The sequence below is a fragment of the Pelodiscus sinensis genome, chromosome 3 (genome assembly GCF_049634645.1).
Source record: "Pelodiscus sinensis isolate JC-2024 chromosome 3, ASM4963464v1, whole genome shotgun sequence".
Taxonomy (NCBI): Eukaryota; Metazoa; Chordata; order Testudines; family Trionychidae; genus Pelodiscus; species Pelodiscus sinensis.
In genome coordinates, this window is record NC_134713.1 from 193,912,340 (window position 1) to 193,939,883 (window position 27,544).

Sequence of the window (27,544 nt, forward strand, 5' to 3'; positions counted from 1 at the left end):
CTTACATGATGTCCAGACTGATGCTTTGGTTAAAGGAGAAAAGCTATCTAGTTTTAAAAAAACTTATTCAGAGAATGGGGGAAATTTGGTTCAATCCAGCCTCTGCACAAATATATACAGGCCAACCAACCATTCCTACTTAGGAAAGAGTCATTTTTTAAAAACCAAATTTGACTATTTTCCATCTTCCCCTTCCAAAATGTTCCCGTAGACACCTAGACCAGTTGTTTCCAGACTTTTTTTTCTCACTACCTACAGTTGAAGAAAACTGTTTCACTTAATGTGACTGGTAGGCTGCAGGGGAAGGCCAGGGATGAGGGGTTCAGGAGGGCTGCAGGGCTAGGCCAGATGGTTGGGATGCTGAAGGGCTGAGGGCTCTTGGATGGTGCCAGAGATGAGGCATTTGGGGTGCAGGTAGGCTTACGTTAAGACAAGCTTAAAGGGCCAGAGGACACCCTCCAATCCTCTCCCTGCCAGCAGCAGGTAGTTCTGGGGGATGAGGCCCTTCTCTCCTCTCCCCCTCCGTGAGCAGGCAGCACAGAGGTCCGGAGGAAAGGGGCCTCTCACCTCACTGGTAGCAGCAAGCTCCGGGACCAGGGGAGAGGCCCGCAGCAGCCACATACAAGCCCCAACTTGCTCCCCTTCCCAGTTTCTGCCCACCCTCTACCTCTCTCTTCTCCAGCTCCCTGCTGCCCTGCTATGTGGCCCTTTAGAGCTGCTGTGTGCCAACAATGGTTACAATTTTTGCATCGGCAAGGCAACCCAATGCTTGACATTCAGCTACTCAGTACTGGGTTGTGACCTGTACTTTGAAAACCACTGACCTAGACCACTGCATTTCAAAGATGTTTAAAAAAAAAACAGCCTCCTTTTTCCAGTGGATGTCTATTAGCATTAGCACTTGGGCAGTCCTCAAATCTTTCCAACACTCAGATTATAGCATGTACGTACAGATAGCTTATCTTCTTTTTCTAGAAATTTCCTTGTCTTCTTTGTTCTTTTTACTTTTTCTCTGGAACTTGAGATGTTGTGACCCTCTTCACACTCTAAAATGGGAGAATCCAGAGTTAAAACTAAAACCGATACCAGTGGTGCAACAAGAACTCAGGAGCCATAAGCAGTACATACATCCGTACATTGCTGTGGTAGTGTGAAATCAACCCTTATCTACAGAGCCAGCATGAAGCCTAAACCCCATTTATGTGGCCCCTTGTGCATTTGCACTTGGCTTTGAATAGCAATGAAAACAGGGCAACTCCACATATCATGCCAAACCCCAAATCTCAGATGAACTGGTTTACAACAGTACTAATAAGGGAAACTGACAGGAATGTATGAATGCCATATTGTAACCATATTGGTCACAGAGAGACAAGGTGGGTGAGGTAATTATTTTTATTAGACCAGTTTTGGAGATGAGGGAGATGAGCTTTCGAGTTTACACCAAGCTCTCCTTCAGGTGCAAACTTGAAAGCTTGTGTCTCTTACCAACAGAACCTGGTCCAGTAAAAACTAATTACCTCACGCACGTCTCTAGGTATGTATGAAAGCATTCAGAAATAAATAAGGCACCATGGTAATTAACATGCATGTGCCCCTTGCCCCTATGAGACTAGTGTTGATCTTACATGCCAATGGCTAGTGTAGCAAAAAGCTCAGGTGAAGGATCTAAGTCCCAGTATGGGCTCCATAAAGCTCCCACCGAACCTTGTATGCACCTAAACTTGCCTGACACCTATGTTTCACCCCGTGGGCATGCACACTGCTGCCTAGTGACAGGCATACGGACTCCCATCTCCCCACTTAGGGGGATTCACAAGATAGATGTACGGATGACACCTAAGCTGCATGCAGGGCCCGATACAGTAGGCCTACAGCTCCCCTCTGAATCAGGTCCCATTCAAAGACCAGGGTGAGTAAGAGTCTTGCCTGCCTTGTAACTTTTAGTCCAGTGGTCTGTAACTTTAAAAACAATGAGTAGTCCTGTGGCACCACAGAGACTAACACACACATATATATATATATAGGATCATGAGCTTTTGTGGGCAAAACCCACTTCTGCCTGGGATGGGGGAAGAGGATTTGAACAAAGATATCCCACCTTTCAGGAGTATCTGCTAACCAATGAGCTGTGGCTATTTGGAAGGGGACAGGGTCCCTTCAGTCTCTCTTGCTGAAGCTCTTTCTCCCAGGAATACAGTGGCTGGACCGTGTGTAACTCACCACCCAGGTCAATGCCGAAACCATTGGACTTCAGAGTCATTCCCTCTATGGTCCAGTGGCTATTTAAGTATTTATCCTCAGTGGAATAGCATCAACGTGAGAACTCAGTGGCTAGTGTGCTCCTAGGGAATGGGGGTGGGGATTGAAGCTGGGTCTCCCACATCCCATGCAAGTGCTCTAACCATTGAAATACAAGTTATATGAAGGTTGCCAGTGGCACCAGTTCCTTCTCTAGCCATTTTGTATGGAGTGAGGTAGGCCCATCTCATCTCCTCAAGAAACACCTCAGGAGCCTAAGGCACTCCAGGACAGAGGTTTCCAGTAGAGACAGGCGCTTCTCTGCAACCCGCACTTAGATGCCTACTTCTGTGAAAGAGAAAAGTTTATCAAAGCCCCCTTGTAGGCATCTCCCATTGGCTAAATTTAGAAGGCCCCCTGCCTAGCATGCTGGTTTTTGTGGATAGCATTTTAAGGCACCCATCTTTCCCCATTCATTGCATAGGGAGCCTAGGCACCTAACTAGGTGCGTAGATCCCTTTGGGTACGTCTACACTAGCCCCCTAGATCGATCTCGGGAGGCTAATGAGGGCGACCAGAATTGCAAATCAAGCCCAGGATTTAAACATCCCGCACTTGATTTGCATGTTCCCGGCCGGTCGCCATTTTAGAAATTGACTAGCCCGAAGTAACTGCCTGTGTCTACACGCAGCAGTGAAACAGGATTCCAGAATAAAGCCCTAAATCGAATTAGGTGATATTCCTCGTGGAATGAGGTTTAGAGGGCTGCAGCCATAGAGCCTCATGGCTCCCATTGGCTCTGGTTTGTCGTTTGCAGCCAAGGGGAGCCATGGGAAGCAGTGGCCCAACCCACACCACTCGAATGGCTGCAGAGCCGATAAATAAACAAATGGGAGCGAGTGGCCAGTTAGCAGGTTTCTCAGAGACCACTTTGAGAAACACTGGCCTAAGAATTAGGCACCACGATGTTCAGCATTACAAAGCTTAAGTCTCTCTTAAGTTCCTATCTTTAAATCCTGCTTACACCGTATTTAGAGGTTTCAGATGTTGCATGCTGTCTTTACATGGGTACCTTTCCCTGTTTGAGCATCTAACCAGTTATTTACAGGAGACATATACCTATTCTTGAGTGCTGTAGTTAGATCACATTGGAAAGACATTGGAAAACTCACCCAAACTAGCCTGACTATCATACAGTCCATCTCTGCCTTCTGCCACAGTGCTCAGATAATCATCGTCAGAGGTCATTGGCTTACCAATGAGAATATCCTGGGGAATACATAACGTGGATATTTAATCAGATTCTCACATAATTCTGTAATATCCTCAGTGGCATAAAATGGGAAGAAGTTCTATCTATACTAAGATAAACAGCTATTTAATGTCATCAGTCTTTGTTAATACTATTTCAAAACAGAGAATGGAAACAGGTTGTTAAAGCATGATGACATCCCTCAGCACTTGTTTTGATGCAAAAACTTTACCATCACTTCAATATTATGAAATGAAGACAGACCAAGGAAAATCATTATATATTGATTGGTTAAGAGAATCTCCAAACCTATCGCTTGTCAAATGAGATACTGCGATAAGAAGCCAATTGTTTTCCATCAAGGTGCCATGTAAAACAAATACTCTCTGAGTTGAACTGGGTAAACAAGGTACCATTGCAGATATATGCAGAGCAGAATTAGCAAATGTTCCAACATGTGCTGCCTCTCAATTGTAAGACAACTAGTTGCAATTTGGGAATTAGAAAGACTTGAGAGCAGGAGGAAAGTGGTATTAAAGCTATTCAAAATCTTCTCAGCTGAAAGAAGAAAGTTTAATATTAATAGCTTACTCCATAAGATGCCTTGGTAATGAATTCAAGATGGAGCATCCTGACCATCTTGTTTGATCAAGAGGGATTCTTGTTAATGTGCTCAAACAGAAAAATAAAAGACTTTCATGTTAGACAAGAATAACATCCTCACAGCCAAACAAATTCTGGAATACGGTTGCAGATACATATTCCTACTGAGCTGTCAACCATTGGTGCAATAGATCAACTTCTCAAAAGACTAGCCTAATCCCCTAAACTAACCTTGTTTATGGCAAGAATATAATTTAATCTGAGACTGACTTCATAACCATCCTCATGGACTGTTGCAGAAATAATCTGTTAGGGAAAAAAAGCACAAATTAGCATCTCTTCTTATAAAAGTACAGGAAGAGAGTTTCAGTAATGCTAAGTAGTACTGCTAGGGGCTGAATACATTTATCAACTGAACCAAAACATACATATATAAAAAATACAGTAATAATAATAACAGTTAATTCACATTTTGCCTCTTTATAGCACTGTACGCACATTAACTAATCATTTTGCCATTTAGACTGAATGAAGAGCTAAACATTTACAAGAAGTGATATTTTGAGGTGAACAGAGAAATCTGAATTATTGAAAATGTCAAATGTCTAAACATGATATTAATGATTTCTTATATACTCTCATCCCAAAACATTTTACAGGCCATGAAAGGGATGCACACCTAGGGCTGCAGAGGGATAGCATTTACACACACATACCCTGCACCCACAGGGGCAGCTACATGTGAACACTTTGGTGCACAGTGTTCCATGAACATATTAGATGCAACTGATATGATAAATAGAGATGCTTTGCCATGATGGAGGCCTGGTGCTAAGTAAGCATCTGTCAGCTGATCTGGCCCACCTCCCATTCACTTCTGGATCTGCACCACTTGACTATAAAGCCCCAGTTGTGCAGGAGTTATGGGCAGCTTTTGCCACTCTGCTCCAGAAAGACTTATTATCAGTGGACAATTGCTCCTTGGGTTATGCCAATTCATACCAGTACATAAGCAGAGTGCAGTACATACAACACTAATTTCACCCACTACTAAATGCAGCCTGTTGTGGGGAGGAAGCATGGACCCCATTCTCTGGCAACCAAACCATCTAACACTGTATGAAAGTGATTTCAAGAGGGAAAGTGATGTTATTTATAACATTGAAACTGCAGGGAATTTTAGACCAGTAGCAGATAGCTGGCTAGTTTCTGAAAGCTGATGAAATTACGATGCACACTGGCATCACTGCCGAGGCTGAGAACTTTGATTTATTTATTTTATTTATCCTGCATGAAACATGAAAAAGCATTAAGAAAGACCAGACATTGGCATTTGTCTTGAGCCATCACTGCTACTTTTCTTGGCAGAGGTTTCATTATAGTAGGATAATAAGAGGCCTAGAAACAGCAGGAATATCCCTCTAGAAGATATTTTCCGTATCTTTCAAAACTTGATATGCCTGAACCTTCTCTCAAAAAGCATACATTCAATGGGCTCTGATTCTGACTTGTACTAAAGGCACTTTCCATCTCTTGCAGTGTAAAGCGCCTTTAAAATAGACACCAGTCACATTTATGCCCCTGCACAATGCCAGAGTGGTCATAAGAATCAAGCCCAACATATCTGAGGGTTTGCCATACCTTGAAAAAGTGGCAAATGGTCATGTCATTCCTGCTCCCTGTCACATGTAGCCATACTGAAAGCACCTATTTTCCGTTTGATAAGATTTTTGCACTTGTGCTGTTGAGAGCCGTCGCTGCATGCAGAAGGAACCTCAATTTTCCATCTTGCCATTGCCAGTATGACTATTTTAGCCACAGCTAACCATTTTTTAGTGTTGGCTAGGGACATTAAGTCAGCTATATGTGCCTAGTAGAGAGGTAAGAATAGTAGCATAGTTTGGGGCAGAAATAAAGGATATGAGATAAAGTGACCTGCTGCTGTCTACCGGGGAAACGTAACCCTCTGCAGAGGGTTAGTCCAAGGCAAATGCACTACTTACAACCAAGTTGGACTTACATCATGCATTGGCCTTGTGCTTACCAACAGCATCAGGATGAACATCTGCTCTGGGATACAATAAAATCTGCTGAATCACAGCTCTTTTCTGATCATTCAGCAAGGCCTTTAAAGTTATTTGGAACCATCCCCGAAGAACTGGTCAAAAGAGAATATGTGAGAGAAGAAAGGAAAGTATTTCTAGAAAGAATTCAACAGCAGACTGAAATAAAAAAGAATCGAATGAATGAAGTGAGAAAAAGAGAACAAAAGAGACACAGAAAGAACAAGCAGGGAAAAAAGTAAGACAGAAATTAAGACTCAGGTAGCTTAATCAAGACAATAAATGGCACAGTTATTTAGGCCAGGTCTATACTACAGACTTTGGCATGGCTTGTTTCATTCATGGGAGGCAGTGTTCCTATACCTATACAAAGTGTTGCTTTGTTGATATAGCTGCATCTACAGTAGGGGTACCTCTACACTACAGAGAAAGATCGAAGCTGCCACTGTCGATCTTCCAGGGTTTGAATTAACGGGTCTAGTTAAGACAGCTAATTCGAACTGAGAGGGGCACCCGGTTAATGTCGGTAGTCCTGCTTCCACAAGGAGTAAGGGAAGTCAAAGAGAGAGTGTTCTCACTTGGACTTCCTGCAGTGTAGACCGCGCCAAAAGTCGAGTTAAGGTACTTGACTTCACTACGCAATTAACATAGTAGAAGTTGCATATCTTAATTCAACCGTCTCCTGTAGTGTAGACATGCCCTAGGAGTGCTATGCTGGTATTCCTATACCAGTAAAACACTCCTAGTGTAGACATGGCCTAAAGCAATAATTTAATAGAAAATTAAACAGTTTCTTTACCGGATTTATTTTCTCTTCAATCATTCCTTGATATTTCACAAGAAAAATGTTAGATGCAAAAGCTATTTCTTACCTTTCCCATTCGAGGTTCTCCAATCAAAGCCCTGAACTCTGGGTTGTTCTGAGCATAGCTTCTAAGATGAGCACAGACATGATCTAATTGTTTTCTCCAGTACCCTAAAAAATAGGAGTTATAAAAAAGAAAATACCCTGTACTTGTCATCAGTAACTCTTCCACTGGTGTGGTAGAGTAAGTAATTATAGATTTTGACCAGGCCAAGAACACTGCATTTTTCTGTAACAAATCCAGCTGACCAAGGAGCAGGAAGAGAAGCAAGTTGCACCCATAAAAGGTTAAAATAAATACAATTCCCCTCGGATCAAGAGTGGACCATTGAGTCTTAATTCTTTCCCAGAGCTCCCTTTGGGGTGGCAAAGGTATGTGCTCCCCCCATATTCAGTGCTGAGTCTAAAGACTGGAGCTAGCCTTGTGTGACACCGAATACACAACAATTTCAGGGAAAAAAAGTTAATCTTAGTGTAGTATTAAGCCTGAGCCATCCAGCATGAATAAAGTAATTTTCAGGAAATGTGGTTTGCTTGTGCAGATCTTATTGAGAGCTAAAAATAAAACCAGGTCTGAAAACTGTAACCGCAAATAAGGGATTCCAGTTTGTATTATAAACTGTATTATTTGATAAATACTTTATGTCTTAACATATACTCTCTCTTTAGGAAATTATAAGCACAAAGAAGTACAGATAAGATGAGTTTTGACATGCAGTTTGAGGGGAAGGGAGGAGTTCTAACAAATCAATATTGGCTCACTAACTCCAGATGAAACTGTCTCTGTATTTTCTTCCATAGGCACCTCTCCTCTTCAAGAGTCTCAGTGAGCGAATCCAACTGACAAGTGCCTCAGATCTCTTCTTCAGACGCACTTGTGAGACAACACCCATGAGAAATTGGCCGATTGCTAAGCATCTTTGGGGGTAAATGGAGACAGTTTACCCAGATAGCAAACAAGAAAACAACAGTGTGGAACTGCGATTACATGTTCCTGTCCTAATGCCGATCTCTCTGCTTATATGTTGTGTGTCTTTCCCCAGTCTTCTGTCTGTTCTTTGTCTATCTGCAAGCTCCTTATGGTAGGAGCACCATGCATGTATAGCATCTAGCACATTTTGAGTGCTGCTACAAGCTAAATAATTAATAAGTCAGAGTAGGATTTAGTGTAAGTTCTTTTGCCATCTGAGTCCATGATTTCAAATGAAATATTCTAGGTTTAATGGACAAAGGAATGGAAGAACTTGTTTTAAACCTTAAGTGGCTGTGTATTGGGATCCAGCCAACTTTACTGTAGAGGACACCTGGGCTATGTCTAGATAGCGGTGCTATTTTGGGATACCGGAAGTATCCCAAAAGAGCTATTCCGCATCTTTAAATATGCCCATTATTTTGAAATAGATTTCAAAATAACGGGCATGCTATTCTAGCGTCCCTGTAACCCTCATTCCATGAAGGTTAAGGGGCTTGTCAGAATAGCACTTTATTTCAAAATTTGGCATTGTGTAGACAACGCCAAATTTCAAAATAAGCTATTTTGAAATTAGATCAAAATAAGATATGCAATTTGAGCTCAACCAATTGTGTATCTTATTTCGACCTATGGGTGCAGCATAGATGCACCCATATAGAAAATAGGGAGAGTAAACAAACTGTAGGTGTGACAAACCTCATTTAGTCGAAACAGTAAAGTCACCCTGACCTTACTCTGACTTGCCATAGCATTGACTGAGGACCACAATAGACACATGAAGGCAAATCAGAAAAAGAGTACTACTGTGTGGCTTTAGTAAGGCAAGACAATAGCAGAAGAGAAAATATACTGGGTAGTTTCTTTCTCTTATGTCACTAATTCTTAGAAGGGATTCACTGTACTGAAGCTGTTATGAACTTCAATTTCAAAAAGCCAGTAGCTCCTGATTCAATATCAGAATGTACAATGGGGGCTGCTGGGCGCTACTGCTGTATAAAGGTTATTTTATTATATAAAAAAAATGCCGAACTATAAGCAAAGGAATGGTTCTCAAAAAATTTTAGTTCTTGAGAAAATCAAGGTAAGGAGGGTTAGAAGGAAAATCATCAAGCTCAGAGGTTGGCCATGTACAAACTATGGTAAAGTGAAACCGGAGGCTTATAGGGTATTGACCATCATGATAAGCTTTAAAGAAACAAACTGAAAAATGATCATGTCCAAAATTGTTCCCCAACAAGAGAGGCCTTTTGCTTTAAACTAAATCCCAGGCTGAAATAAATATTTTTTTAAGTAACAATTAAACCTTACAATTAGGCTACTACTTTGTGGATGCATTTCCCAGTAAAGACAGTGATAGTTGCACTAGGTTAGGCCAGGGTTAAATTGGGCCAGAATACTTGTCACATAAAAATCAAGATGTAAAACCTGGATGCCAGAAATACACTTATGCGTGCTTGGCTCCATGCTACTTTTGTTTGTTATGTGTCTTAAAAGGTTGCTGGCAGCCTTGACTGTAAATCTGAACTCGTGTTGTCATTAACTGGTTACACCTAGATCAGACTGATTTACTGTACATTATAGTAAAAAAGAGATAGCTTCTCTGTAACATTTACTTTGCAAATGTTTTGGCTCCTGTTCAAAACAGACCAAAAATACAACCAGAAAAAATAGAGCACAGGTCAGGAAACTTATATTTCTTTTTTATTGTTATTTCTCCCTCTCCAAGTTGTACTAGGGATGTAAGCGACTAGTCGACTACCTGATAAACACATGACTGTCCGGTAGTTGAATAGTGACTAGTCCAGTTGCTTCCCCGCCCCTTGCAGTCTCTATCAGAGAGAGGTAGAAAGGGGGAGGAGGGCAGGAGCCACTGTTGGGTAGGGGACCTGGCTTAAAAGCCAGTTCCCCCCAGCACAGTCTCCACAGGGGGAAAAGGGAGATAGAGGTATAGCGGAGAACCAGGCAGGAGCTGGGAATCAGCTATGCTGGCTTGCACCTGGTCCCAGACGCAGCACCTCTGCCTTTTAAATGTAATAAGAGCCTGGGGTCTCTTAATACATTTCAAAAGCAGAGATGCAACATCTGGGAGCTAACCCCACTGTGGCTCTGCAATTTTCCCCCTTATCAAGTAATTGGGTAGCTGATTAAATGCAATTTAACATCCCTAAATTGTACTGCAAGCATGATTGTCTATTTAGTGCAGGAAGTTGATTTGTTAAGAATCATAGAATGCTAGAACTGGAAGGGACCTCACAAGATCATCATGTCCAGTCCTCTACCCTCATGGCAGGACCAAGCACCATCTAGACCATCCTTGATAGAAATGTCTAACCTGCTCTTAAATATCTCTAGAGATGGAGATTCCACAACCTCCCTAGGAAATTTATTCCAGTGTTTAACCACCACGGCAGTTAGGAACTTTTTCCTAAATGTCCAACCTAAACCTCCCTGGCTGCAGTTTAAGCCCATTGCTTCTTGTCCTAACCTCAGAGGCCAAGGAGAACTATTTTCTCCCCTCCTCTCAATGACACCCTTTTAGATACCTGAAAACTGCTATCATGTCCTCTCTCAGCCTTCTGTTTTCAAAATTAAACAAGCCCCATTTCTTCAGCCTTCCCTCATAGCTCATGTTCTCTAGACCTTTAATCGTTTTTGTTGCTCTTCTCTGGACCGTCTCCAATTTCTCCGCATCTTTCTTGAAATGTGGTGCCCAGAACTGGACACAATACTCCAACTGAGGCCTAGCCAGCGCAGAGTAGAGCAGAAGAATGACTTCTCGTGTCTTGCTCACAACACTCCTGTTAATGCATCCCACAGCTGGGCAGTGAGAATGCAAGGTGGCTGAGCCAGGCAGCGAGGCTGGGGTGAAAAAGGTCTGCGCTGAGGTTTGGGTAGGGTTACCATACATCTGGTTTTTCCTGGGCATGTCCTTGTTTTCACATGTTAAATCGCCGTCTGAGCAGGTTTTTTACAAGGCAAAAAATGTCTGGGATTGTTTGCAAAGGGGATCAGGGAGGGGATGGCAGCACATGCTGTCAGTGGAACATTTGGAGCCACGTGTCCAGACCATTCATGGCCGCTCTGTGCACGGGCCCCTGCGCCTGCTCCAGTAAGACCCAGGATGTTACCCTCCATCCCACAAAATTTATGTCCCTAGCTCTGCGGGAGGGAAAGGGCATTGAGTTAGAGCAGGGAGGCTGGGGGTGCCTGGCTCTGGAGGAGGGGAAGGGCATTGGGTTGGAGCAGGAGGGCTGGAGGGTGCCTGGTTCTAGGGGAGGGCAGGGGCACTGGGTTAGAGCAGAGAACTGGGTGTTAAAACTTCTGACTTCTTTCCTTTCCTGCAGGTGGGCAGGGGGTCTGTTGGTTCCAGTTTCTGCTCGGTGAGGAATCTGGGAGCTGGTGCTTGGTGGGGCGGGCAGAGGAAGGAAGGGATTCTGGGAAGCTGGGTTCCTTTTCTAGCCAGGCCCCTTCTCCGCTCGGCGCTTTTAACTTCACATTATACTTATATTTCAATAAGTACTGTATTGGCAGGTTTTGTTTGATTTGTTAAAATTGTGAAGCCAAAACAAAAAAGTAGTTAATAGAATGGTCTTCTGTTGAGATGTGTTTTAGTACAGGCAGTCCCCGGGTTACGTACAAGATAGGGACTATAGGTTTGTTCTTAAGTTGAATTTGTATGTAAGTCGGAACTGGCTCCAGATTCAGCTGCTGCCACTGAAACTGACCAGGGGCTGACTACAGGAAGCCGGAGGCAGAGTTGCTCTGCCCCCAGCTTCCTGGAATCAGCCTGATCAGTTTCAACAGCTGCTGAATCTGGAGCCTGGGACAGAACAGCTGGGGCGCTGCCCGGTAGGTTCCCACAGGACCAACCCGGCAGCACCCCAGCTGCTCTACCCGAGGCGTCCTGCAACAAAAGCCTGGTCTGCTGGGGGGGTCCAGCAAAGCAGACCAGGGACACTCGGCTTTGCTTGGGTGTCCCTGGTCTGCTGGGGGGGGGGGGGGGGTCCAGCGGCTTTGCTGGACCACCCCAGCAGACCAGGGAGACAGGAGCAAAGCCAGACGGGCGGCGGGGTCCCTCTGCCTGTGTGGCTTTGCTCGGGTCTCCCTGGTCTGCTGCTCCCCCCCCCCAGCAGACCAGGGAGACCCGAGCAAAGCCACACAGGCAGAGGGACCCCACCGCCCGTCTGGCTTTGCTCCTGTCTCCCTGGTCTGCTGGGGTGGTCCAGCAAAGCCGCTGGACCCCCCCCCCCCCCCAGCAGACCACGGGGACAGGAGCAAAGCCGGGTGTCCCTGGTCTGCTGGGGGGGTCCAACTAGTTCGAACTAGGAGGGTAGTGTAGATATACCCCATGAGATTAATGAGGTCAATGGGAGCTGCAAAGTGTTCAGCCCTTTTGAAAACCAAGCCACTTATTCGGGTGTCTAAATGTAGGGATAGCATATCAATGTATTAAAAATATGATTCCCCCAAATGGAAGTGACTCCCCATAATTTGTTCCCCACAACTTAAAGTGTTTAGATTTATTATTAATTCTTCTTATTATTATTATTATTTGTTAAGATTGTTAAATGTTTAGATTTATTATTATTATTGCCCCTTTAGAATATAATGTATTAGGTCATGTAACTTAGAACTGTTAAGAATATAATCCTATGTAGCCAGAAACAGCCCCCCCTCTGTGCTCCAGGGCATGCTCAAGCTTGTGCAAGGGGCTGCTTGAAATTGACATTGCAGAGATACATTGTAACAATGCATTGTCAAGCCACTAACTCTGCTATGGGAGCCAAGCTCTGTAATTGACCAAGGGCATTGTTACTTAATTGACGCCTGTTCTCTTTGAAACATTGTAATTTTATTCAGCACTCAGAGAATGTTTTAAGCAATACCACCCAGAAACTTTTTGTAACTACAACTCTGATATATGTAAAGTTATTATTATACAAAAATATTGTATGGGAAACATTAATTAGGGAATGTATGTAAGAGAGAGAGTGCTTGGATAATGAATGAATGGTTCTGAGAGGTGCCAGCCTGAGAATACAGCAACAAAGGGCTGAAGAAGGCGTCAGGTGCCAGTGCAACCAAACGGTGTCAAGTGGAGAAAACCAAGTACTGGAGGTCCACCCGATGAGATCACTGACGAGCACTTGGCAGCCACCCTGGAGACATCAGCATGATGCAGCAATTTCCATAAACTGGCATAGGAAGAAATTCCTATAAGAACTGGACTAAAAAACTATGGAATCAGAGTCCAAGGTTCTGCTGCCAGCCTACCAGGAGCTTCAGATGCGCATCTGATCAGGACTTCGCTCCCCACTACCATCACTTGTGTACAGAATACCTGGCCAGTATTCTGTCACAAGCAACTTCCAGGCTGGTAACTATAACAAATACACAGAACCTGAATGAATGGATGAATGAATGTTTATATGTATAAGGGTTAAGTAGTTAAACAACGTTGTTTGCTTCTATCTTTTCTTTATTTTTTTATTATTATCTTTACAATAAATGTGGCTTTTTGCCTTATCCCCCTCATAAGATCCTGCTTGCTTTTATTTGGTACAACATAAATATAGCTATAGGTGTCTATCTTAAGGTTTCTTTTGGCCATCAACTGGAATTTTGCCAGGACATCGGGGCTAAGATCCCAATTCATAAAGGATTTTTCATGAACCCAAAGAGTCAAGATGTTGGAGTTAGGTATGGGTAAACTGACCACAAGTTATTGAAGAATAACTGTTTTGCAACAGCTATTCTGGAACAGCTCTCTTTGTAGACACTTTATTCTGGAATAACAGTGCTGCTTCCTCAGTTTATTCTGCAATAGCTATTCTGGCAATGTCCCTGTGCAGATAAGCCCTTACATATTTTCTAAAAGAGAGTGTCTCCAGCAACCCTAAATGCCACTATTGCCAGAAAGAATATCATCAGGAATTATATGTTTTCAGACAAAACCTGAGTTTTCTTTAATAGTCTTCAATCCAAATATTGACCATGTCTGATCCTTGGAAGATGTGATGACACTACAGCCAAACAATAAGGCTGCACAAAGGCCTTTTAATGTAATTCTGGTACATTCTGTGAAGGCTTGCTGTGCGTTAGAGAAGGGTGGCATCCCAGATCAAAGCACCAGGCACAGGATGTACAGGTATGAGTGGGAAGGAGTGTGACCTTTCAAGGGATTATCCTACAGAGGATAACCCATTTTGCAAGAATACAAGGTGAAATATGGTAGTTTTGTTTCGGAACAAAGGGACATTTTCTTTGGCGACCATGTGCAATCATAAACTATTTCTAACCTCTTCCAGGACTGATGGCTGTGAGCAGTGGCTTGTGATCACTCATCTTCTCCTGCTTTTCTTTTTGAGAAATCAGCTCAAGTTCCTTTTTCTCCAAGAGTTTGCTGGATGGATAGAACAGGCCAATAGTCTGGGTTCCTTTCTCTTTTCTTCCTGTTCTATCTAGTCTTGACTTTGATAATGAAACCCCCAGAGGCTCCCAGGCAGCTCGAGTCTGTAATCCTTTACCCTGTTGGGAAAGATCAGTGCCCAGATGACAAAAGTGTAATAGAAGGGGGGGTGAGGAAATCACCAAAAAGGAAAGAAATCATGCATGTAAAAGAAATCCTAGAATGAAAAAGCCATCAGAGATGCAAACCATTTAAAAGAGGAATTTTAATAATGCCTGATTACAGTTAGCATTTGCAAAAAATGCCATCCTCACATATCATTAATACTCAGAAAAGCCCATGCAACCTATTTCTTGTAAACAGAAACTGAATTATCTTCTGAGAGCATCTGATACTCTTACATTTGTGCTTGCTAAGTATTATGGTCTTCTCTTAAAACATGATTTTTAAAATCATGTGGCACATGCATTAATCAAAGAAAGCCTTCAGTTAGCCAGATATAATGTGAGTGATTGTGTCAGAACCAGATAAAATTACTTTAAGAGCAAATGCTTTAAGAAGAGATGGATTGCTTCTCATTTTGCTATACATATTAACAGGGCTCGACAATCTATTGAATCTACTCGCCTAGGGAGAGTAAATTTCAGCCCAGCGCCCTGTTTACCAGCTGCGCACACATGTGCAATGCTGCTCTTGCGCATGCGCAGCTGGTGAGCAGCTTCCGCCGTGGTTCGTCAAGCCCTGCATATTAAGTTTAAGGATGAGTAAATATCCACAGCAAACAATTCCCACAGTGAATATATGTAACTTTTTCTTCTGCTCACAGAGGGTATGTATATATAGCAGGGCTAAAGTCAGAATAAGCTACACAACTTTAGGTACGTCAAATCATAGAATCATAGAATAATAGAATACTAGGACTGGAAGGGACCTCAAGAGGTCATCGAGTCCAGTCCTCTGTCCCCATGGCAGGACCAAATACTGTCTAGACCATCCCTGATAGACATTTATCTAACCTACTCTTAAATATCTCCAGAGATGGAGATTCCACAACCTCCCTGGGCAATTTATTCCAGTGTTTGACTACCCTGACAGTTAGGAACTTAAGTCGAAATTGCGTATTTTGGCTTTTGGTGCTGTCTACAGCAGGAAGTTGAAGGAAGAGCACTCTTCCTTTGACTTCCCTTACGCCTCATAAAATGAGGGTTACCATGAGTCGGAGTAAGGAGTCCTCCAGGTGAACATAATAAAGACGTGTAGTGTAGACATGCGTTTTGTTATTTTGGAATAACATCAGTTATTCCAAAATAACGCTGCTGTGTAGACATACCTAGAATGTTTGCAAGCAGAACATGGTATCCTCAGATGGAAGAAGTCAATGGAGTTACACCAGTTTATACCAGTTGAGAATAGCAGTCTTTCTACTGTGATCTCAGTCTCATTTGTGACATTACATGACTTACCTCCGAAAACACAGAGGTATCTCCAGCACCCAACAGCACGCTATTCTCAGAGCCTAGTCTTGATGGAGGCTCAATATAAACACCACAAGATCCACAGAATCTGGCATATGGGTGGTTGCTTGCACCACACTTGAAGCAAGTGAATAAGCTTGGAGGGGGACCTGGCTGAAATGTACAATGAAACCATTATCACCATAGGAGCACAGAAATGTGTAGCACAATGGAGAGCTCCCTTTTCCTATCAGAAGTAAAGCTACCAATCAGACCAACTAGCCTGAATTTAGAGAAACTAGGTTAGTTATGGTAATGATTGTTAGACTGGAGAGCTTGATTGCCCATTCTAAAACAAGGCTCACACCCTGTCAAAAGCCAGACCAAAGGTACAGCTCTTCACAATAGGCTGTTTCAGAATTAGGCCATGCAGAGGTAAGGCTTTGCAGACAGAATTAGCATCTGCATAGGTTAATTTTTAGGCCCCACAAGATTCTTGGGAATGGAGCTATGGAATTGCTGCAGGTCACAGATGGGTAAAACTGGACTTGTCAACACAAACCCCAAATGCCAATGCAACAGAAAGAAACTTTTTTACAGACTCCTAAGGCCTTGGCTCCACACTAGTCACAGAAATGAGCACATACCTTGGCTCCACACCAGTCACAGAAACGAGCATCACAGGGGTTATCACGGCCACATTTTGAGCAAGATATTGTTTTCCCTCGATGACTAGATAAAGGTGGAGGTATATCTCCGCCGAGTGCAGGCTAGTAAAGAAAAAATAATAATTTTATAGGCTATAGTAAGAGAAAATAAAATGGGAAATAAGGGGAGTGTGAAAGCACAAAACAATAGAAATAAATATTTATGTATATTACAAGGGTGCATCTAGCTATTCCGCGTCTTTTAAACAAGCCTGTTATTTTTAAATAGCTTTCAAAATAACAGGCACGCTATTCTGACATCCCTGTAAACCTTGTTCCACAAGAATTAAGGGATGTTTCGGATTAGCACTCTATTTCAAAATTTGGTGCTGTATAGACAGTGCCAAATTTTGAAATAATCCATTTAGAAAAATACACTTGAAATAAGCAATGCAATTTGCGTAACTCAAATCACATAGCTTATTTTGAACTACAGGTGCAGCGTAGACACTTTCTAAGGGAATACTCAGTCTAAAGCAATGCTTTCAGCAGTGAATTAATATTGGCTTTACTCTGACCTAATGTGGAATTTTCTCATTTAAAGGACATAATATGTTTTAAAATAGGTGTGTGTGTGTGTACCTTTCCATTATTCGCTCTCTGAGAACTATGACCACAAAACTTTATTTCCAAACACATTTTGTCATTTTTACAGATGCAATTATTTACCTAGAAACATGGGGGCATAAGGAAAATTGAAAATTACAAGTTAGGCTATACTGAAAAAATGGCCGAAAAAATTACATTCTACAATAGAATATGTGGCCAATGTTCTTATCTGTTTGCAAAATTCATGTACATTTGAAAATGTTAGGGTAAGTGGAGGACTGGGGGGATTAGATCATTGTTACCAGTTTATTTTGCTCTTTCATTTTCTATAGTTGTTTCACTGTCAGCAAGTCGGCTCCTTCTTGTAACCCTACTGTAATGAACTAGTGAGAATTCACAGTGATTAAATACAATTCTTACAGGAAAACAGATTGCCATTTTAAGCTTACAAAGGCGTAATAGTCTAGTACAAAAATATCTGAAAATTTACAACTCTTTGGGTTTCTATGTAATTTATTTTCTTTGGGCCATAGCATACTTGATGATAACTAGCAAAGCCTGAGGCCAGAGCAGATTTGAAAACCAAAGCCATAGTTGCAGGACAGGGAGACAACAGCATTTTAGAAAGGGGCGTGAAGCAATAGTGGCTTTAATTTCTAAGTAAGTGAGCAGTGGCATTTTGCCCATTTGAAGAGAAACCACATTCTAAACTACTTGATAGTATTTCTGTGAATCCTTTTTAAAAGTTATTACCAGGGATCTTAACAAGCATTTAATATGGTAACCGTGTGAGGCTACATGTGCCGTGGGCTCTGCAGAATAAAGCTTAGCTTAGCTTTATACTGCAGAGCCCACAGCAAAGCCTCCCTGGGAGCAGCCCTGCGGGCCCAGCACCCAGGAAAGAGGCAGAGTGTAACCGATAACATGAACCGATAAGCACCAGCTTATCAGTTAAATGGTTATGTGGCTACACTCTAACAAAACATTTATACACATGCTCAACTTCTAGCAAGTGATTAAATACCATTTACGTTCAGCAAAATGCTTAAGCATCTGCTTAATTTTAAGCTTCTGAGCAGTTCCACTGAACTTTCAAGGCTACAGCATTTTATAGAAAACATATACTCATATCCTGGTAATTTTAGTTATGACCTAGCAATGTTGTCTTAGTGACCAGAAGGTAATGAGATACAAATTATTATTGCCTTCTCCCATCTCTGTGTCTTCCTGCTTTGAGAAAGGAAATCTCTCCTTGGACGTCTAGAAAAGATTTTGCCTGAGGGATAGTAATTACAAATTACTCCACCCAGCCAAATGAACAGAACTAAACAGGAAGATGACACAGCAATCTTAAAGGGAAAATTCATTGTTGTTTCTCTCCCCTCTGGACAGAGTCACTGCCAAATACAAGGATAACAGTTGTATGCTGATGGGGCATGCAGAAAGTGGAGCCTATCATTCCTGTCAAGATTTACAGTTCTTGACTGAGAACTGAACACACAGAAGCCTCACTAAATTCAGGACATTTTGAGTCAAGACCATCACTTTCAACACACCTTTTCAAAGCACCTTTTGGCACAGAAAGCAGTACCGTACAACCATGGTTCCCATGGGAGAAATGAGAAGGTGTATGATGGGGTTTCCAAGTATCTTGTGGAGCTTGGAGCATGATGTTTCAAGGGGAGAGCTGCTAGAATTCTACCCTAAACTATGCAGGAGAAAGCACAGCCCTAGCGCAAGACCAGATTCGGCCCCATGTTTTCAAGAAAAAGAAGATGAAGTTCATTCACAGATACCACATAATAAAGCTAACTGTTCTGTGCATGAAACTTTACCGTCTGTGTTTCAGGCAGTCTGCTTTCACAAGTCACACAGTGTTTTATGTGAATAGGATTTCCGGTGCCACACATCCGACAGATTATCTTGCCCTTTAAAATGAAGAAAAAGCAGGCTAATTACTGGATAATTTTAAATAGCAAAAATTTATTCATTTTTTGAGGCATAACGTTAGCTCAAACCAAGGGGTTTGATTCAAACTAACGTGTCCCAGAGCGCACTTCCTGGCTCAAATCAGCTGTTGAGCAGAGTAACACGCCGACAGGATCATGCCAATGAAGCGTGGGATATTTAAATATTTAAATCCCCGCTTCATTAGCAATTTCAGTCTCCTATATTTGCATCCCTAGCTTGAACTAGGGAGCAAGTGTAGACGTACCCTGGCTGGTGGAAGTGCTGTTGAATTGGCCAGATATTTGATCAATTTGCTTAGTTGTACACATAGTTCCTTGCAAACAGTATTATTTGCAAAGAAACGCAAAAGAAAAACACCTAGGCTATGTCTACACTGTCAGCTTTTGCCTCTCTGAGCCATAAGGATCTTGCACAAAAAGGGTTTTTTGTGCAAAAAGGAAATGTCCACACTGTTTTTGTGCAAAAACGGCTCGAGTAGATTATGCAAATGAAGTGTGACATTATGCTAATCAGTGCTTCATTTGCATACTCTCTACCTGCAAAAGCCAGCAGTGTAGACATAGCCCTATACTTCTTGGAGAGAGCTTACTGGCCAGCTTTGGTTCTGCTGAGCAGTGTGAGTTTCCAACGATGCTAGGAATTATGAGTGTCCACACTAGCCATGCTCCATTGATTTAAGTTTGCCCCTGCATTGACCTTAAGGCTGCTCTAAACCATTTAAAGTGTGGGCTGGTACCCATGATACCTGTCACTTTTGTCATCAAAGATTACAGCTCCATCCTTAGTTCACTGACAATCCCAATTCCCATCATTCTTCTTTCTGCAGCTCCCCTACAGAACCCTCCCTTTCCAGAATTGCCTTCCCACCCCATCATACCCCACTATAACAAGTTAGCTGAGAATCACCAGCTGAGACTGCATTCCCATACATTCCACAGGAACCACCCTCCCAGACATGTTCCCCCTTCCATCTTCAGTACATGCTCCAGCTGGGCCATTTCCATACAATAAGTTAATATGTCACAATCAAAAGAACTAACTAGAACGGCGAGGACTGAGTTAAAATAGCTATGAGTAAGCTATAAATGCCTAGACAGATCACATTAATATACTCCATGCTGTGCAGAAGAAAGGCATCCCTACCTTAGTCAAACAGATCAGACTGACATAGCGTGCTCTTCTACAACATGCCTTATCATGCTTCTGTGGTCTACCGTTACTGACAGCTACTGTTCAACAAACATTTTAAATCCCACTAGCTAAAAGTTGTGGCAATGTAATGAGCCAAAGCCAAATGGAATCAGAACATCTGAAACACAATCATCTATGGGAAACATCCATACCTCTAGGCAATTTACTTCTTGGTTACATTTGTTCTTAATTACCTTTAAGCAGATGCTGGCCTGGGGCTGCAGCTGTGGAGCTATGGGGGCCTCACATACGATACAAGTGGGGGTGTTCATTGGCACCATAGTTCGGCATTCGACACATAGTCCCATCTGTACAAAAGACAATATGATGTGTCTTTATCATGGGAAATTAGGCAATCACAAAAGTTAATGTCAGCGTTTTCGGCATGATCTCTTAGCAGAGGCTAAGGCAGTAGGCACAGAGCCCTGACATTTGTATATACCTATATACTGAGTTAGGAAGCACCTCTGTTACATATTCTTCCTGCTACAAGCGGTGTGACACTATCATTACTTTATACGCCAGTCCCTGCAATCCTTAGACTTTACTCAGGGGGAAAAAAAGCCTCACGTTGATTCAAAGTAAGACATTTACCTGAGTAAGGGCCTCAGCATTGAGTCATAACACAGTCACAACAGATGTGCTCCTTTCCGCTGAGTTCTGGTGTGAGGGAATACCACACCTTGCTACACATGGAACATTATATTAGGATATACCTATGGCAATGCACATTGCAGGAAAGTGGAATAAAATTAGGAATATAAGAATGACCGTACTGAGTCCCCAGTATCCTGTCTTCTGACAAGAGGGAGGACCTGGGGAGGGGCACTGGCTTAGTGACCCCCCCCCCAACTTGGGAAGGGCTGGGAAAAAACCCTCAACCCAGGCCCCACTTCTTCCTGCCCCTGCTCTACTCCCTCCCCGCTCTTGCTCCACCACACCTTTGCTTTGCCCCTGCCCTGTGTTGTCCCCCAAACAAGGTGCTCCAGGGGACTAGTGGAGCTGGTGCTGGCAGCAGGGATCCAGCACCACCACCCCTGCCAGTTGTGACAAGAGAAGCAGAGCCAGGCGACCCCAGCTGCTTTGCTCCCCCGGCCACGTTGCTCTGTTTCCCGGCAGGGAGTGGATGTGAGCCTGCCCCCTCCCCAAGTGAGTGAGCAAAGCAGCTGCGCCCACCTTGCTCCACTTCTCCCGCTGCTGCCAGTGAGTGCTGGGGAGGTGGGGGGCTCTTGCTGCTAGTCCCGACCCCTTCCGCTACTCTCCCCGCCGGCTGCTGGCCAGCTCCTCCTGGGCACAGCGTTTGGGGCACATGTGATCCCTTGCGCCCCCCATGAGTTACCTTTCCTTCTGAGAATGGCCAATGCCACATGTCCCAGAGGGAATGATCAGAACAAGTGACCCTCAAGTGATCCATGCCATCGCCAATTCCCAACTTCTAGCAATTACTTCTCAAGTCCTAAAACCTGAGCTATGCCCTACATAGATAAACCTTGGGCTATGTTTGGAGTAGCCCTCGTGGTTGTGTTGGGGAAGGATTCCTTTCCCCCTGACAGCACTGTGCCTCAATAGGGAAGCTTCAAAGCCATCATCATGGCTGCAACTAGTAACACAGGGGGGAAAGGGAGGAGGAAGGGAACAGCAGGAACCTCTGACCTCAGCCTCACTTAAGCCTCCCTTACCCCAAAGCTGGAGTCCACACAGCGCAGGTGTACACCCGGCACCTGTACGCATGCGTCAGGAGAAGGAAAAAGAATCTTCCTTCCAGGCTGTAGAGTGCCTTTCTGCAGCACTTACAACTGCCCTTACGGTTCCAGTAGGCCATGAAGATGCCACGTGCCCAAAGGCCAGTTGCACAAGGAGAATAACAATTGTATATGCGCGCTTCCACAGATCAGCTGCTCTTGCCATGCCCATAGATTACACCTCCCCCCAAGCCTGCTAGAAAGGCCGCCTGTGCCAGACAGGACCTGCAACCCACCCACCATACAAGCAACCATATATGTTCCAGTGGGCCCAGAGCCTTCTACTATCATGCAACAGACAGGGCAAGATTTTCCCCACTATGCATAATAATCAGTGTATTACACAGAGAATAGAAAAAAGTATCATGAGCCATAGCTATCAAAAGGAACTATTCCCACTAGACAAGAGCTTTGCTAAAAAGTGGACTCTGAGTTTCTTAGGGTGGAAAACCGGTCTTCCAAAGTGTGTGTACAGTGCAGGGGTGGGCAAAAGGGCCAGGGGGAAGCGCATGAAGTTTCCTCTACCCTGCCAGGAGCACCCAGAGCTTTGAAGCCCCCAGGCCCTGATTGGCTTGTGGGTGAGGGAGCACGGGAAGTCTCCTCCCACCACCAGGGGCATGGATGCCTAGGGGGAAACCTGGAAGGGGGAAAGGGGTGCCTCACCCCCAGACCAGTCATGGTCTGTGTGTGGGGGGGGGGGAGGCCCAGAAGCATCCTGGCCCCGCCCCTTCCCTTCTGGTGCGATCCTGGCAAAAATTATTGCCAACCCCTGGTAGAGTGCCTATCACAGAGTCCTGTGATAAAGATTATTATTGTTACTTCAGTTGGAGGAAAAGGGAGACAACATTGAGATTGGAAACCAAAACAAATATCGTTTTTCAGGGTCTAGTAAAACTAAAAACAAAAGCAAAGAACAAGCTCACACAAGATTTTGCTTCAAAATAGATGCCTACGTGGAAATGTGTAACCGCATTTGTCAGCCCACTTATGCACATTTTAGAGCTAAATTTTACACCCCTCAAAATAGTGGTTTCATTGGAACAAATGATGATCTCTAATGGTGCCATTATAAGAGTTAATTCCAGAGTAACGCTGCCATTCAAAAACAAGTCAATTCACATTCTCTTCCAGATATCCATCTCAGCAGATGAAATGAAGAGGTCGCTGTTGTTTTCTATTATCAAAGGAAAACAAGTCCACCATGAGTATTGTACTGACATGTAAGACAGTGTTTGAGGGAGAATATTCTCATTGGTTTCAAACAATCTCTCTCTCACTATATGTGATCTCCAAGATTAGAGGGTGGGTGCTTACCAGAAAATAGCTGCTGCTTTTCTGTGTCTGTCATTCAGCATTACCCTGCTATGAATAATTTTTAGGAGAATAGGACAAGTGATTCGTTTACTTATTTTGATCCATGCAATCTTAACACAATAGAATCAATTTCACCCATGCAATTATGGCTATAATTCCCCACAGACATGCTATATCATTCACGGCCTCTACAGTTTTTCTCTTTCCTATTGCTTTAACTCTTGTCCAAGCATTGGTCAGCTCTAAACTGATATAACCTCCTATTTCCAGTTCTCAGTGCTTCTTATTTCAACCCCTACAGTCTATCCAAAATGCCACTGCCAAAATTGTTCTTCTCCCATTTCTCTGACCATGCTACTCCTTCTACTGGCATTCATGTCAGATTCAAAATTTCCATCTTCCCTTTCTTTCAAGACTGGGCATAAAATTGCCACATCCTACATCCTTGCTTTCATCTCTCACTGATGTCTCCTCACACCTTAGTTTTTGCATTTTGTTCCATGCTTCCCCAAAGTTGGTGTGATGGGTCAGAAGCACTGTGGTCACCGTTTCAATTAGGACAGTGTTTCCCAATTGGTGCTCTGCGGAACCCTGGGGTTCTGTGACGCAAAAGCAAGGGTTCCACGAAGAGCTGGCACGCCCCCGCCCCCTCTTAAAGAGACAGAGCCGGTGGTGGGGCTTTTTTCTTTCTTTTTTTTTTTGTGTTGCTTGATGAAATGCAGCGGGGGAGCGGGCCTTTTTTTTTTTTTTTTTTTTTTTTAAAGGCAGCCCTAGGGGTTCTGTGGCCAAATAAAATTGGGAAACACTGAATTAGGGGATTAAGAAGAGGAGTTCCTGATGAGCAGATCTGATTGTGGCTGGGAAGCTAATTAGCACACTGACAAGGAGGCTAGATAGACGAGCACAAGAAGGAAGCAGAGTAAAAAGCAAAGCAAGAGAGAGGAGGAAAGGAAGAAGGAGTTTTCTGGAAGGATGGAGACAACTTTCACCATATATAACAAGCTGGAGAACATACAATAATGTGATTACTCTAGTATGCAGAAGGTGGTGGAATGAAGCACTATAAATAAACTGCACAGGGATACTGACATGAGAAAAGGATTGTCTAAGTGGTTATGCAAAGCAAAGTGGATGGCAGCAGTGGGTGCCCCATCAGAGAAATAATTCAAGCATACATGCCAAGTCCAGCAACAGCATAATATTAATTTTCAACTGCAACAAGTTCAACGATTATATTGCAGCATGGCAAAACCTAACTATTGCTAATGGTGTGTGTTTCAATAAGGTAACTATAGTTCAAGTTACCTAAATACTTCAATTTTAAAGACTGCTTTTTAATTACTGACAACTGTCTCAAACTTTCACTTTTCAGGCTGAAATTTTCCAGATTCAATCTCTGACTGAAGGCAGAATACTAGAACAACAGTTTGGAGAACTAAGAGAGTGAAAAAACCCATCCCTATACTTTTGCCATGATAAAATTATTCTTGCAAATCAGTGACCCCTGGCTAAGTTATAACTGCCTAATTAGTGTATATACATGGTGCATTTTTAATAAGAACACTTCCATTAACTCACAGCCTTATTTATCCTCAGAAATCCACTGGGCTCTGTGGGGAACATGTTCTGTACAGTAGCTGTTCCTCCATTTTAGCTTCTCCTGTCTGATATATTTCCTTGAGACCTGCAGAGGTCAAAACCCGAGACAGTAGCTGCAGAGGGGTTTCCTGGGCATAGAGAGTTCTTGATGAAGATCCGCTGTTCTCCAGCTGTATCACAGTCCTTTGTCCAGTCCCACTGACCCTTGTTTCCTACACCAAGCACCAGGGAGGAGTTACAACTGATCCTATACCATGCTGTTGATAGATTTATATGTGGAGTCTAGTAAACGCATTTGCTTTTCAAGTAGGAGCCTTTTATAAGGCTGAAATAAATGAGATCGACTTTTCCCGTGCATGATATTTAATCCTATACAGTGCTCCCTGGGGGGAGGGGGGGTGAGCGGGGGGAAGCTCATGAATAAACAAAACCAGCAATTGGTTTTGCTCCTTCAGTCAGATTTCTGCAGAACTCCAGAGTACAATCCTGAGTGCTGACACCGTCTTGTGCAGTTGCACTGTTGTTTGGCCTGACCAGCTCATGACTGGATACTGCCCCCTGCATGAGACAGGAGGAGCAGAAGTGTTAGTTGCAACGGCAATTTTGTTTCCACTCAGAGCCTGGCATTGCTCTCAGGGAAGCCAATAGAAATTTAGCAATTGATTGCAAGAGGAGCAGAATTTGGACACACCAGAGACAAAGATGCTACAAAGAAGAAAGGTAGAACTGCTGCAAAGGTAGGAGGCTAATATACTGATTACTGATCCTAGTAAAGCTAAAATGGTACAATAATATCAACGTGCATGTAGTTAAACCCCTGATACAGATCCTGTAAGATGCTGAATATCCTCATTTTTGTTGACTTTGCTGGGAGCGGAGGGCACTCGGCACCTTGCAGGATTGGTGACTATTCCAAAGACTATATCTATGTCTACCTTGGGGGGAAACAGTGAAGAAAATTAGACCATTGGCTCAATGTTAAGTTTTGATTATCTCCTCCTGGGGATACTCAGGCAATACAGAGATGAGCAACATTATAAAAACCTCGCTTAACAGAGAGATCTCAGATGCGCAGGCACATATTGGTCTATCGATCTTATAAAATCGCCTCCAGTTCAGGAATACTAGTATGCTGTTTTTACAGATATGTGACATACCAGAATCAGAGATTAAGCACTGTGCACTATGTTCACTTTTTGAATAAGACATGTATGTGTTTGTAACTTTACAGCAGGGGTGGGGAACCTCAGGCTTAGGGGCTGGATGCAGCCCCCGGCTTGCCTGGATCTGGATCATTGAGAATCAGGGCTCCCTCCAGCATTGGGGAGCCCATGCTGGCACTCCAGCCTCTCCCTCTCCCCCTGCCCCATCAAAGGGCTGGAGCACACAAAATCTACTAGGCTATGCTCTAGTGTGCAAGAGGAATGTGGGGAGTGTCTTTCTTCTCAGTTGGGACCGTGACAGTGAGGGTTTTTTTTTCCCTTTTTTTTCCTTTTTTGCTTCTCATCCATGTGCGATCCCTGACTGATTTTTCTGTGGGTCAAAGGCTCCCAACCCAAAAAAGTTTCCTCACCCCTGCTTTACAGTTTCCGAAGATTTGTTGGTCACTGCAGTGCTAATGGGAGTCTATGTTGATGCTCTCTTCATCTGTACAAGAAAAGAAATTAATTTTTCCAACATATCCTTAGAAAAACAGATCCCAACTGAAACTTTCCCTCAGCAGCTGAAAGCCACAGGCAAAACAATACAGAAAGAATTATTATTGTTCCTCCTGCCAAACTTGTTGACTGATACAAAGAATTGCAGAAAGCAGGATTCTCCAACTGAAAGTGTGATGAAAACACATTTTCCTCAGCAGTAACATATGTAGTCTGTGAAGGCTGTTTCTCTAAGTCGGAGTGAATTGGTTACATGTTTTTGCTGACCTGAGCTCCTTCAGGCGGTGGAAGGCGACCCCCTGGCACTGGCAGGATAGGAGAACCGCATTCTTGACAGAAGCGAGCAAAGGGATCAGATGGGCGAGGAGCTAAGCAATTTGCACACCTAGAAATAACAGCAAACTGGTTGAGCATGTTTTCAAGCTGTACTGCTAAATACTATAATCTCCTGCAGTGAAATTCAGGCATAGACTGGTCAGCACTTACTCACACTCACTGGAACTGCTTCTGGGCAAATGCTCACCAACATGAGTATGAGCTGAATACTGTAATTACTCTCTTCCACTCCCACCCCCATCCCCATCCCTATCCCTGGGATGGCTGATCATTAAATGTATATCTCACTATAAAACAACTTTACCAGTGACATACAATAATATTAAACAAAAACATGACAACAGCAATGTCCATACCTTGACGTCCTCATTTTAGTTTAATGGAACAGTATTGTCACTTCAATTGTTAAAGCATTTTCTTTGTGATTCCCCCACTACAAACAGCAGAAAAAAAATCTTACTTGAGGAAGTCTGTTTCCCTCTGGATTCTCATTGCCTGGGTGCTTGTTAGATTTTTCCTGCTAGACACTGCAGAACTCATTAACTGAAAATAAAGATGACTCTTTAAGATAGTGAAACATACTCTCTAAAATACTGGTTTGATTATAAATGACCATG

The 27,544-nt window shown here is 43.2% G+C and overlaps 1 protein-coding gene across 5 annotated transcripts in view; it reads right to left on the bottom strand.

Annotated features, from left to right (window-relative positions):
• Positions 1-27,544, bottom strand: part of DZANK1 (double zinc ribbon and ankyrin repeat domains 1) — a 47,761-nt gene that overhangs the window by 7,542 nt on the left and 12,675 nt on the right. For 3 of the 5 annotated variants that reach the window (XM_075925760.1, XM_075925761.1, XM_075925762.1), the window contains exons 7-17: positions 27,388-27,470; positions 26,859-26,976; positions 20,473-20,586; positions 18,952-19,044; positions 16,508-16,630; positions 15,870-16,034; positions 14,297-14,525; positions 7,032-7,168; positions 4,328-4,402; positions 3,414-3,510; positions 952-1,046 (exon numbers count right to left, since the gene is read on the bottom strand). In XM_075925760.1, the coding sequence (XP_075781875.1) occupies positions 952-1,046; positions 3,414-3,510; positions 4,328-4,402; positions 7,032-7,168; positions 14,297-14,525; positions 15,870-16,034; positions 16,508-16,630; positions 18,952-19,044; positions 20,473-20,586; positions 26,859-26,976; positions 27,388-27,470 (1,329 nt within the window). The remainder of the gene's footprint in view (positions 1-951; positions 1,047-3,413; positions 3,511-4,327; positions 4,403-7,031; positions 7,169-14,296; positions 14,526-15,869; positions 16,035-16,507; positions 16,631-18,951; positions 19,045-20,472; positions 20,587-26,858; positions 26,977-27,387; positions 27,471-27,544) is intronic. The other 2 variants (XM_075925763.1, XM_075925764.1) reach the window with 1 other exon arrangement.